General features: G+C 43.0%; 1 protein-coding gene across 1 annotated transcript in view; it reads right to left on the reverse strand.

The window, feature by feature from the left end:
- Positions 1-1,992: 1,992 nt before the first annotated feature.
- PODXL (podocalyxin like) overlaps positions 1,993-12,878 on the reverse strand; it is a 57,543-nt gene continuing 46,657 nt past the window's right edge. Inside the window, exons 5-8 of the mRNA XM_069087243.1 lie at positions 10,599-10,752; positions 10,266-10,327; positions 8,840-9,007; positions 1,993-8,294 (exon numbers count right to left, since the gene is read on the reverse strand). Coding sequence (XP_068943344.1) covers positions 8,094-8,294; positions 8,840-9,007; positions 10,266-10,327; positions 10,599-10,752 — 585 coding nt within the window. The 3' untranslated portion in view covers positions 1,993-8,093. The remainder of the gene's footprint in view (positions 8,295-8,839; positions 9,008-10,265; positions 10,328-10,598; positions 10,753-12,878) is intronic.

The raw sequence follows: 12,878 nt of genomic DNA on the forward strand, positions 1-12,878 counted from the left end.
TGCTGTCAGGAAAATTGACCGACCTGCTGTATAATTGACACTTATGTAGTGCTGGAAGGTGGTGGCATGTTTTTCATACAGGTTCTCATTTGATCCTAACAATCCTAAGCATAGATAGTTTTGTAATTGGTTTTTTGATGAAGAAAACAAGACCGAGGTTAAAAGCCTTACTTGAGGTCCCAAGGCTGATGTCTGAGATGTAGTTTTTTGTTTTTCACCTAGGCCTTTCTGACTCCTAAGCACAATCAGTGCTTTATTATCAATAGCCTTCAGAATAGCTAAATAGGATGGTAAATGGGTATCTGAAAAGTTATGTAGATTGTTTTTTTTTAAATTCTTAGAGCCTGTTCACATTCATACCATTTTTACATTGGAATGGGAAGGTGGGGATTTTGTGTAGAGTATGGGGATTGTTTCTAGTGGCCAGGGCTGGTACAGGGCAATGATGATCAACGCTACTCTGATCCATTTTCAAGAGAAGTACCACATTTCCTCATTGCAAAAGAGAAATTAGAAACCAAGGTCCAGGTCTTTGTTATTTGGGGGTGGTTGGTGATCACAAGGGAAGGGGCACACTTGCAGTTTTGGCAAGATTGTAGGCAGCCCATTTTTGAAATTGCCTTTTGGACACAGGTTTGACAGCACTTGTTTTATCCATTAGTCAGATCTGTCCCAACAAACATTATCCCCAGATTTTATCCCTACTACTATCAATGATGCTGTGGCCTTGAGCAAGCCATTTAACTTTTATGCCTTAGGGGAGCCTGTTTTGTGTCAGGCATTGTGCTAAACACTTTATAAATCATCTTATTTGAGCTTCACAACTCTGAGCAAGTGATTGTCCTCATTCTACAGTTGAGGAAACTGAGGGAAGACAGGTTAAGTGTCTTGCTTAGCACTCTACCCACTCTACCACTGTGCTACCCAGCTGCTTAAGTATCCTTAAAGAGGAAAACTAGGAGAAGATTATTGAGGATTTCAGTTACTTCTCAAAAGTCCAAAGCAGCCTAAGAGCTTTTAAATTGTTTGATTTAGTTGTACTTGGCAATTAAAATAAGCACCTCCTTCACCAAACCCTATCCCCATTTTAGGTTAATCAACTTATCGGGACACCTTAGCTAGTGTTAGAATCCATCCCACATGCCATGTAAAACACTAGATGTCTTTTATATATACCTTATTTTCAGTAGAGACTTAGGAAGAAGAGCAGGCTGCAGAGATTAGGACACAAAATTTAGAACCCCTTGGCTGGCAAGGAATAAAGGTGATTGTGTCCAAAAAGACTGGAGCCTCTGGTCCAATTTGTGACCAGTGATAAACTCTGAGTCATTTTCCTTGGAACAGTCTCTGCTGCTTAGATGGCCAAGATCCTGTCCTGAGTGTTCCTTCATTTATACTGAATCTCCTTTCCTAATCCTGGCATACTTCAAAAGTTTAGCTTGAAATGCCCTAATTCTAACCTACATGCCAATACCCAACTAGTGCACTGCTCCCACTGTTCTGCATTGTCTTATTAAGGTATCCCACATAAAAAATGAGCACAGTTGCTCTGAGCTGAGTCAATATTTTACTCCCATGGGAATCAGCAAAGTTGATGAGACTCTTCCTCCTAATATTCAACTGTATATTTAGGTCCCATAGCTAGTCAAGGATGATTATAGAATGTGACAGTGGGCTCTCTTCTCCAGTCCTTCATGTAGGTGTCCCACGAATCTCACTTAAGTTATGTAGAAAGGGAAAGGAAAACAGTAGAAGGTAATCTGCGGTTGCTTAAGGTAATCTGACAGATATCTGATGGGTTGTCCACTAATACACCCTGAATGTTCCTCATTTTCTAGGTTTAATTTTCATCTTGACCTTTTTCCTTTCTCATTATGCCTTTGTTAACCTATCAATAACTCCCACAGATTGTCCCAAATACCCTGGCTCCCTCTACATATGATATTAGTAGCAGTTTTAGCCAGTTGGAATGAAATATCAGGGTCTGAGACCGACTTTACACAAAAGAACTTTAATTGACAGCATAAAGTTTTCCAAAATATAGTTTTGTAGGAAAATGAAAGAATTCACCATAATCTCTACAATCCAGTTTCTCAATAAATTCCAGTGTACTTCAGACGTCTGTTCCTGCTCACCAAAAGCAGCCAGGAGAACTATCCTGATAGTGTAGATAACATTAATTTTTTTAAGGCCCCTTAGAACAGTATTCCCTTATATTTTTGTGTCTGGGCCTGATGCATTCTAAAGTGAATATGCCAAGTAAGAAAAGTAGGAAATGCTTCAACTCCTCTCTTCACCCCCAGCCAACAAAAATCCTGGACCTGAATGGAACTTTTTTCCATGTGCAATTATGAGAATGGTTTTAAAGAATCCCATCACCCAAGAGAAATCTGAAAAATTTTGCTATTTCAAATTCCATGATTTCTAAAGGTGTCAACCATGAGTGTTTGCCTTAACTCTTCCTAATCCGGAGCAGTTTGTTCCTTTTGGTCTCAGGCCTGTGATAGAGGGAATGTGTGATTCAAGAGGGAGCAAGAAGGTAGTAACTGATGCCTCTATCTTTGTTCCCTCTTGAATCTGTGCTTAGCCTTCCTTCCTTCTCCTCCCTTCCCCAAACATCAGGCACACTCTCTGTTCTGCCCTCATTCACTAAAGAAAGATGCAAACAAGATGGGCCAGTCTCAGAAGATTTTTTTTTGGAAGCAGATCTAGAGAAATCATTAACAAATTTATTTCAGATGGATCTGCACCTGGTAAATATTTATAGAAAATTCAAGATTTGGGATTCAAAGCGGTGATCCACAAGGACAACCTCTCACAATGGCCTAAAGCACAGCATGTATTGAAGGATCAGGAAATCTGGGGTAGAGCTTTGCTGGAAGATGCTAAGGTTTAGCAGCTAAACCAGTCCCAGCCTAGGGAGGTGGGAGACCCCAGTGTTCCAGAAACCCTGCTAATCCCACTAGCTGGTCACAACCAACTTCTGTGAGTCTGAGACCAAGCTCTTTATGATTTGCTTTTTTTAAAAGAGAAATTTGCTTAATTTTGCAGATAAGGAATAAGAAGCCTATTACTCTGTTTGGATAAGATACTGTCTTTGTATTTAGAAATAAGTTTTTCCCTGGTGCACAGCTGACCTGATAGCTTCTGAGCCAACACTGAATCAAAGGTTTCAAGTGAGAATGGGAAGAGGCTTTCATTCCTTCAAGCCAACAAGGCATGTTTATAAAAGTGGTAAAATAAGTGATCTAGAATCAAGACACAAATTCTAGTCCAGGTTCTGCTAGTAAGGAGGTCTGTGGCACTCTATGACAATTAGCCACTTCTTATAAGTGTAGTTTCATCACCTGCAAAACTAAACTCACCAGGCAGTACACTGGCTTTCTTCCCTCATCCATAGTCCCTTTGTGCATGCCATAGACAAGAAATGGGAAGGGTTTAAAAAAAAAAAAAAAACCTGTTCTTGGGGTCTTCCACAGTGAATGCTGGATATGGCCAATGCACTGTTTTAATTTTTTAAAATTATGACCATTTTTCAGAAGAAAATTCTTACAGCAAGTCTCAGTTTAATGTGTGATAGTCCTATATATGTATCTTCAAAAAAATATGTATTCATATTTTTTTCCCAAAAATTCTGTCCAGAGCACAATCAAGAAGATAAAAGATTTGGGGATTTTAAATAATACTTCTGCTTCAAACTTCACTTGTGGTAGGGGAAATACCAAAAAAAAAACTTCTAGAGGTCAGACCTGTTTATTATCCTGACTTACTTATTATGGTATAGCTTCCTTCCTTTAAATGGGAAAGAAAGTTCTGTATTTCTATTTAGTTATCAGTGCTCCCCGCAATTTACTTGCTGAGGCTGGATGGCAGCTGGTGGCTTGTTCAGTGGGTGTTGGTTTATGACATCTAGCTCAAATATCAGGCAGCCTCCAGAAACCTGTCATCTGCCAAGTTTCTTTTTTCTTAAAAAGAAAAAAGAATTCTTTGTTACGAGACAGATTATGGGGGGGGGGGGAAGATCCAGAGGAAAATTGGGGCAATATAAAAACAAAAGATATAGATAAAATTTTTATTTAAAAAAAAAATGGAAGTTCAAAATAGATGCTTAAAAGAATGGCCTTCTGGGGCGGCCAGGTGGCTCAGCAAGTGAGAGCACCGGCTCCAGTGTTGGGAAGACCTGGAGATCGAATCCCGGGCTCAGACACTCAGCACCACACCCAGAAATAACTGGCCATGTAACCTTGAGCAAGGTACTTAACCCCGATTGCTTAAAAAAAAAAAATGGCCTTCTTGAGGACCCATGCTTACTTGAACTGTATTCTTCTAACCACTGAGATTTTGAGGGGTGGTAACCATCTAACTGTCTTTGTGGCAAGGGGGGGTAGTGTGAGGGTAAGAATATACTACATTTTATGCCCTAGGCATAGTATTACCAGATAAAAGACTTATGGGGAGTTTCCAAAAGGTACCCGTGATTGAGAAGGTATGTATTCAACCTCCCAAAACTTATTCAGAACAGAGTTATAACCTGAATTATTTGAGTCTGGGCTTTGGCTACTCTCTCACCCCTTAGGACATGTTGCATCTAAAGAAGTTTGCTGTGGCCCCCAACATAGAGCTTCCTCTGGTTTGTTCTTTATGTCTGGGAGAATATGGCCATGCCTAGGTTAAAGGCAGTAGGAGTAAGCAACAGCTTCCAGAGGAGAATGCAGACTAGGTTTTTCACCCATTAATAAGGCATGGGCACTTGAAAAAGCAAGGTCAACAAAGCCTTAATATGGGGTACAAAGGAGCAGACCCCTTCCATTCTGTGTCAGATTACTCAAAATACATCTCCTTTCTTTGTTTCTCCAGTCTAATTGTTCAAAAGAAAGCAAGGCTAAAGGCATGTGGTTGTATGTAAATGGGTGATACTAGCTTAGTATCCCTCTAAATCTGAGCTTGTTCAAAGTGCCCATAAGAGCCCTAGAGTCTTGATAGCCCAAATCTGGGTGGAAAGGCCCTTTTTCATTAGGGATCGTTCCACCTCGTTGTCAGAGGTAATTACAGAGGCAGTTCTGGGGCTGAGAGGTTTGTGCTTTTGGACCCTTTTAATAACCCAAGAGAGGCAACTTTAGCAGTGGCTAGAAGGCCAGCCTCGGAATCAGGAAGGCCTATGTTCAAATCCCAACAAAGTCAAGTGTTGATTTTCTGGTTGCTGAATAATTCACTTGACCTCTAAATAACAGGGCAATCACTTATCTGCCTAAAAATCTTGACCAGGAATTCTTTACTCCAAAGCAATCACAAGTCTGGCATTAAAAAAAAATTTTTTTTAAATAAATCACACTTCTAAAGGGGTGAATTCTCCCAGAACTCTGATATCTTCCATCATTGGATGCTGACACATATCCTCTGGGTAATTTGTGTTCAAATGGACCTGAGTCAAATCAAACCTGTAAAAAACTGGCCTGTTGCCTCCTGAACAAAGAGGCACTTATAAGACTACCAGCTTGCATCAACGCCAGGAAAGGCACTCAGTCAAACAGCTGCTTCCTGGAGCCTGAGAGACAACCACCTCCAGGGGCCCTACCATTTGGGGACTTTGGGCATGGGTGCAAACTCCATATGCCAGACTCCTGCAGACTTCAAGAAAATGAGAAGGTAAGTCTACTGTAGTACAATTCCCTAAGAAGCCTCTCATCCTCCCTGCTATTAGCTGGTCCCAGTAGAGAAGGCAGCTCAGGAAATGTGCAGGCCAAAATTTATTTATGATGATCTGGGGTGCAAGGGAAGCCAGGGGACAATTCTGAAACCCCCAGGGGCACTACAGGAAAACTGGAGCAGAACATTAAAATGATGAGAACAGAGGCGGCCAGGTAGCACAGCGAGTAAGAGCACGGGCTCCAGTGTTGAGAAGACCTGGAGATCGAATCCCAGGCTCAGACACTTAACACCCACCCAGAAACACCTGGCCGTGTAACCTTGAGCAAGTTACTTAACTCCCCCCCCCCCTTTTTTTTTATTTTTGGTTTAATAAAATAAAATGGTGACAACAGGTTTGAATCCAAACATAAATACTGAAAATTACTGCTTCCCAGGGACGGGTGCTGCTAGACTGTAAGAACCAATATCTTCCATTTTTTTCAGAACCTGGAGTACAGCCTGCCTAAGGTTTATAGCAAATTTAAAAATAATAACATTAATAATAATAAGCACATGTGAAACTTGTCAAATACATTTTTAGACTGTGACCAAACTCCAGGCCAGGTCCAGGGCAAGCTCTTAGGGCCACCTGATGTTTAACGTTTACTTTCTTCCTGAAAGTACATAAATTGAGGCTAAAAACTACAATCAGTAATGGAAATCTGAAGTTGATTTTGAGACGTGCCCCAACTGAACAGTCCCAGCAATTCTCAAAAATGAGCCAGTTTTAAGTACCAATATTTCCACTGACTTGCTCCAGGGTAATCAGAAGCTTTCAAGAAGGTGATATGAATGAAAGCTGCCATTTTAGGTAACTTTTAAACGACTACTTTTTTTTAATCCGTTTTTTTCAACAGATGGGTTTTGCTAGCATCATGATGTGGTCAACACTTATGGATTTCTGAATATACCACAACACCCTGGGTGCCCCTACTTGGACCCCCATCTACACAAGTATTATCCTTAAAGGACTGGATTGAAATAAGTCCTTTAGTGTGACTCACTACTTAACTGCATGGTAAGCATAAATGGGCTATACAGCCACCATCCAACCATGACCTAGGAAGTGGCATGAGCTGTGTGATGGGGAAAGAAGGTGGGCTAGGCAGATAATAGGAGAAAGATGACAAGTGTGCCCTTTGTCTACCAGAGATCTTAAAAAGAGGTGGGGAGGGAAAGGCTGCTCCTCTAGTGAAGAATATGGACAAAGATGGTCAGAAGATAAACCACGGACGGCTTGTGATACCCACCAGTGGAGACAGAAGACTCACACTGATGAGATTATAGAAACCACTGGACAGTTTGATCTTGGCGTTGTGTGTTTGGTGAGGGAAGAGGTGAGGGCCTGGCACTTGCTCTCCCTCCTTCATAAAGAATTTCCAGCAACTTGGTTAGTCCCTGAGTTTCACATGGAGGCTTGGATGGATCCTACCCTTTCCTGCTGCATTGATTGTCTATTTCAAGACACTGTGCTGACAGATGATCCTCAGGAGTGGGGGGGCTTTGTTCCAAAACAAAAAGCAGCTTCTACTTCAGTGGTGAGAGGGAGGGGCCATGTGGGTTCTGGGATCTGTTCTCCCTAACAGGTAACAGGTGCAGAGCAGAGAGCATGATGTCCTCGATGGCTTCAGCAGAGTTAAGAGATGTTAGCTGGATGTGAGACAGGCAGACCTCTTCCCCTGGACCCACTCTAAACAGTGTCTTAAGAGTGAGGAATGAGCAAGAGAATAGTGCTGAGTGCCAAGGCCTCCTGCCAGCCAGTATGTCAATTCAGGAAGTTTTCAATCCTGCCTCTTGCCTGTGGATGGATTCCTTGAACAGGAACAATTCACACTTGGGTCTGTCAGGTAAAATCTCCACTTCACCAAACAGGTGAACAAGGAAATCAGAATTTTGCTTACATTAAGTAGTTCAAGACCAGGGGTAATCTGTGCCCTTGCCAGGAGGCCCCTGGGAGGCTAGGGAAGGATGACAAGTAGCTTTGCTCCTGAGAAGGGGAGAAAAGGCTAGAAAATAGGTCTCCACATGTATATAAACTGTCACCAGCTTTGCTTTCCATTACATCTTTCTAGCTGTCCTGACCACAAAACCTAGGACAGTTCCAGAGGAAACTGTGTGGCCATTTTCCCATCCCCCCTTTGCCCTCCTCTAACCTCTTAAGATGAATTGTTTCCATTGGCTAGAAAATGAAAAAGTTAAAGCCTCCTCGAGATGAGGTGGGGTAGGGAGAAAGGAGACCCATGACCTTGCACGTAGGCATCTGCTCCCCCCTCTTTTCTTTCCCTATTCATGTCTCTCTCAAGGTGGGGAGGAGGTTGATTTTCCTCCCCCTGCTCAAGTGGCACTTTGGGTGATTAAGTCTCAAGAGTTGCACGGTGGTGGTCAGAGCTGGTATACATGTGGCCTTACAGGTGTGTATCCTCCTCCTCCTGGTCCAGATCATCCTTGGTCAGGTTGTCAAGTGGGACTATCCAGCTGTCCCCCAGCTCACCATTGAGATTGGCCACTTTTTTCTCCTGCATCTCAGAGGAAGTCTCCATCACTTCCAGGGTTGGGTTGTCATGGTAACCATTCTCCACAGTCTGCAGTTCCTCTGTCAGGCGTTGCTGGGAAAGGGATGGGAAGATGACTAAGGGAAAGCCAGTGGGAGGGATTGGAGCATCTCACGAATCTAGTGATTGCCACCCCCTCTCCCCCCATTGCAATTCCATGAAGTCCTCTGCTACAACATTAAGCAGCTGGCTCCCTCTAGAGGCAACCCTAGGTGATGCCCTCACTGTACCGAGCAAGTTTTTTTCTTTGTTTTGTTTTCCTGGAGAGGGAAGGAAATGGGAAATGGACCAGGACCAACTCCTTTTCTTTTAAGTTTCATCTCCTTTTTAGAGACCACACCCTTTACACCACCCCAGGATGAGCCCCAAATCCTTCTTTCATCATTTTAACAGAAGCCCTTTAGAAACAAGGCTCCTCCCTACCTTTTCTAGTTAACCTAGGTGGAATTGGAACACTTAAGTATCATCAGACCATACATTTAAGAGATAGGGCATGAGGCATGGGGGGTGAAGGGGAAGTGGGCAGAAATATTGGTTTCTTCAAATCACACCATCTCACCTCATTAGGGAGGCCAGGGGTAAATGAGCAGGGTTCTCACCTGGTCTTTGCGCTGAGTAAAGCGCTGATGGAAGCAGCCATAGAGGGCGGCCACAAGGAGAAGGAAGGCAGCCATGCAAACAATAGTAATGATGAGAGGCATGCTGAATCGGTCCTCCACGTCCTTGTCTAGACTTTCTTTTCCATACGTCATGTTACTAACTCCCAACTGCCCAGGAAGGAATTCATTAGAGTCAGGTTCTGTTACACCCACCGTATATACATGCATCAAGTACTCAAGCCCCTACTGTGAGCTCGGCATTGTGACTGTCCCCTACTCCCGTGACTGCCCTCCCTGCTCTGCTTCTGGGATTAAACAGAAAATTCCCTGTTTGCAGGCCCCCAAGCTACCTTCCCAGTCTTACTGGACATTTAATCTCTTCCTTTACTCTGATGCAGACAAACTGGCCTTCCCTATTGTTCTTCAAACTGGACACTCCATCTGCCATCTGTTAGCCTGTTGCCTCCTAGCTTCCCTCTTGTCCCCAAAAATCAAATCAAGCACTGTTACATGCCTGACCCCTTTCAGGCCTCCTTCCTTCCCAAACTACCTTCTATTTTTAACAACTTTGCATTTCCTTATTTGTATTTATTTGTCATGAATTAGTGAAATTGAGCGGGGGTAATCTTTTTGTGTGTCATGGACCCCTCTGGCAGTCAGGTGGGGCCTATGGACTGCTTCCCAGAATGCAGTTCTTCATTTTTAAATGCATAAAATAAAGCACGTAAGATTACCAAGGAAACCAATAATATTGAAAATAATTGGGGTGGCTAGGTAGCGCAGTGAATAGAGCACTGGCCCTGAAGTCAAGAAGACCTGAGTTCAAATCCAACCTCAGACACTTGATACAATTACTAGCCGTGTGGCTTTGGGCAAGTCACTTAACCCCAATTGCCCTCCAAAAAGGAAAAAATAATCAAACCATTTTTAGAAACAAGTTCACACACCCTGAGTTCAGAGCCCTGACTAAGCATACTTACCTAATATTGGTACTTGCTAGCTTTTACGCTCCTTGTCAACAGGGCTTTTTATTTTGCTCTTTGTACCTGTACTAATCCCCAGTGGTTAGCCTAGTGCCTAGCTTACAGTAAATACTCAACAAACGCTTGCTGGTTGATTGGAAAACCTTCTCTCATCTCTCTGAATCCTTTCTTCCCATCTGGGGTGTCTAGTACTCATCTGCTCTTCCCTTTATTTATTCCACTCCACCTTGATGCTGGCCAAGGGGGAGCAGCTGAGGCCCTTCCTCCTGAGCACCTAGCTCTGGTCTGACCCTAAGAATCCCGAACCCCTTAAAGAAGAAGCAATATTGAGTGCTAGCCCTTCTCTAAGACTCTGGGAAATGGGGAAGAGAGGCGGGAAAAGGGGAAGGTGTTTCTAGGAAACCTTTGTCCAAGCCCTGTAATGTTTCCTTTGGGCTACTTACTGCTTTCAGATCATCCCATCTCTTCTTCAGTACTTCATACAGCTCCTTGGGCTGAAGGTGTGCTGTGGGGAGAGGAAGGGGACATTGAAGATGAGGGCACCAGGCTCAGGGGATCCAGTGTAGCAGGTAGGGAAAGGAGCCATGAAACTAATTGCCTGAGGCTCCTCAGACACTAGATTGGGATAGGGGGTGGCTCTGTGTGGTTCAACCCTAAGGAGGGAATGAAAGACTGATACAATGGTTGGTCTGGCATGATTTGTGGACTTAGTTTTTTCCATGAAGTTCTCTTCTGCACTCAAAGATGCCCTCAGCCACACACACACACCCACTCACTTTGTACAGATACATTGAGGACTGCCACCTCTTGCTTCTCTGGCTGGGAGACCAGCTGCACGTGACACAAATCCCTGTCCTTGTTGAAGTTGGCCTTTCCTGCTCGGCACAGTGCTGTGTAGAGGGGATGGTTACGGGAGTCCTTGACGCCATTCTGTGGGTAGAAAACAAAGGTAACTCTCTCCTAAAGGTAGCTCCTGATCTTGGAGCAAACAGACCTGAATTGTCTTCACTTCCATCCAAGCCCCTGCCAGTGCAAACTTGACCATGAGATGAATGAGACATCAGCACTTAAAAGCTGTGCAACTGGTGTGCTGGTCCAACCCTCTGCTCCAGTCTTCCCTCCTTTAGCCATCAAATTTAATGATTAAAGATTCTTGAATGGCCATGCCTTTTACTTTTTTTTAACTATCTTTTTAAAACCTCACTTAAACTTTCCTAAGCATTCCTTCCACCCTCCAAGAGAACCATCCCATATAACAAAAAGAGGAAAAATAACATCATTACTTCAAAATAGTCTAACAATATAAGCAATGTATATACTTTTGAGGCTGGGAGAGAGGCCACCATGAGGGCCATGATTCCTTAGGGACTCATTCCCTAGGAACACAGGAAAGGCAGAGAAAGCTCTTCTAGTAACTGGCTTGCCCTAATACATCCTGAAATGCCTAGTCCCAAAGAATTTGGAAAAGCAAATAAGCTCTATGGATGGAAAGAAAGGGAAGGGTCATTTTTTTTTCTAAAGATCTATAAACAAAGGGATGAGGTAAAGGAAAGGTGATGGGAGCACTGAATACCTGGGAACTGCTCACTTAGGCCTCTGGTCCCCAGCCATTGGCAAAACCTGAATTATACCTCAGGGGAGGGGAGTTTTTTGTTTGCAGGGCAGCTTTTGTTCCTAGAGGTGCCAAGGGAGTTCATGAGAAGGGGTCAGGATTGAGTGGCCTCAAAGCCAAACTTTCTATTGGACCTGTGAATCAACCCCTTAAACTCCAGGCTTTTTGTATAGCTGCCTTTTCATTTCTCTGTAATATGCGATGACTTTGTGCTCCTTGAGGGAGATTATTAATAACAAGACAAGAAACTTAGTTATTTTTTGTCTCTATCCTAGGCCTTTTCATATTACAGGTATGTAATAAATGACCGTTGAACAAATGTGTGTGAAGACCTGAATGCCTAAAGGCTTTCCCCACTTTTTAGGTAGGCAGCTACAAAAACAGAAGAATGCCACCAGAGGGCAACATTGAGCCACTTAAATGCTTAAATGACCTAAAAGGCTCGTTGCATTCCACAAGCACTTTAATTATAAAAGTTAGACTCTGTTGCTAGGACTGGAGTTACAAAGATGAAAAACAATCAGTCTTCTCCATCTCAAAGAGAGGCAAAGGGAATGAGGGGGTATGTGACATATGCAGCGCCCCCTGCCCCCAAAGTATGATGCAAGTCAGAGAGTGATACTGACAATGGTTATGATGAAGATTATGATAGCATTTATATAATGCCTACTATGTACCAGGCACTTTGCTAAGTGCTTTACAATTAACTCATTTGTTCTTCACAACAACTCTTGGAGGTAAGTGCTACTGTTATCTCCATTTTATAGATGAGGAAACAGGCAAACAGGGGATAAGTGACTTCCCAAGGGACTCAAAGTGTCTGAGAATGAATTTGAACTCAGGTCTTTCTGACTCCAGACTGGCATTTATTTAGTACTTTAAGGTGGTGGCTACTAGGAGATGAGTAGAGGGGGCACAGTTGTTAGAATATAGGACATTGAATCAGATTTTCTAGTGTTCTTCCCCCATTTCTTCCCCTTTTAAAAAAATTCTGTTCCTGTTTTATGGATTGACACTCAGAGGGAGGAGAGATTTGCAAGGAAATCTGGATGATTTTAAAACAGTAACTGGTTTGTTTTTCAAAAGGTGGTTACTATATAACAGGCTGTTCCTAACCTTAAATCCAGCAGCAGCATGGCTATCCATTTCCTGAGGGTCAGCCTCCAAAAAGCCTGGGTTCAAATGTGACTATATAAGCCTGGCAAGTCATTAAACATCCCAGGTAATCTTTCAGTTTACAGAACAGTTAGCTGCCAAGCTTCATTGGTAGAGAAAATACTCTCACTAGTTCCTGTCCCTAATTAAATTACAGGTCTAGGCCAAAGGAATAAAACAAAACAGACTTTCTCGAAGATTTATGGGAACACTATCCCCAACATCTTTCTAAACCTCTTCCAAGTGGTCAGCTCTTCCCAATGCCATTTGGACTCTCCCACCCTATAAG

This window comes from Petaurus breviceps, unplaced genomic scaffold (assembly GCF_028583685.1).
Source record: "Petaurus breviceps papuanus isolate PSGF00001 unplaced genomic scaffold, PetGlider_PUasm1.0 181, whole genome shotgun sequence".
Taxonomy (NCBI): Eukaryota; Metazoa; Chordata; class Mammalia; order Diprotodontia; family Petauridae; genus Petaurus; species Petaurus breviceps.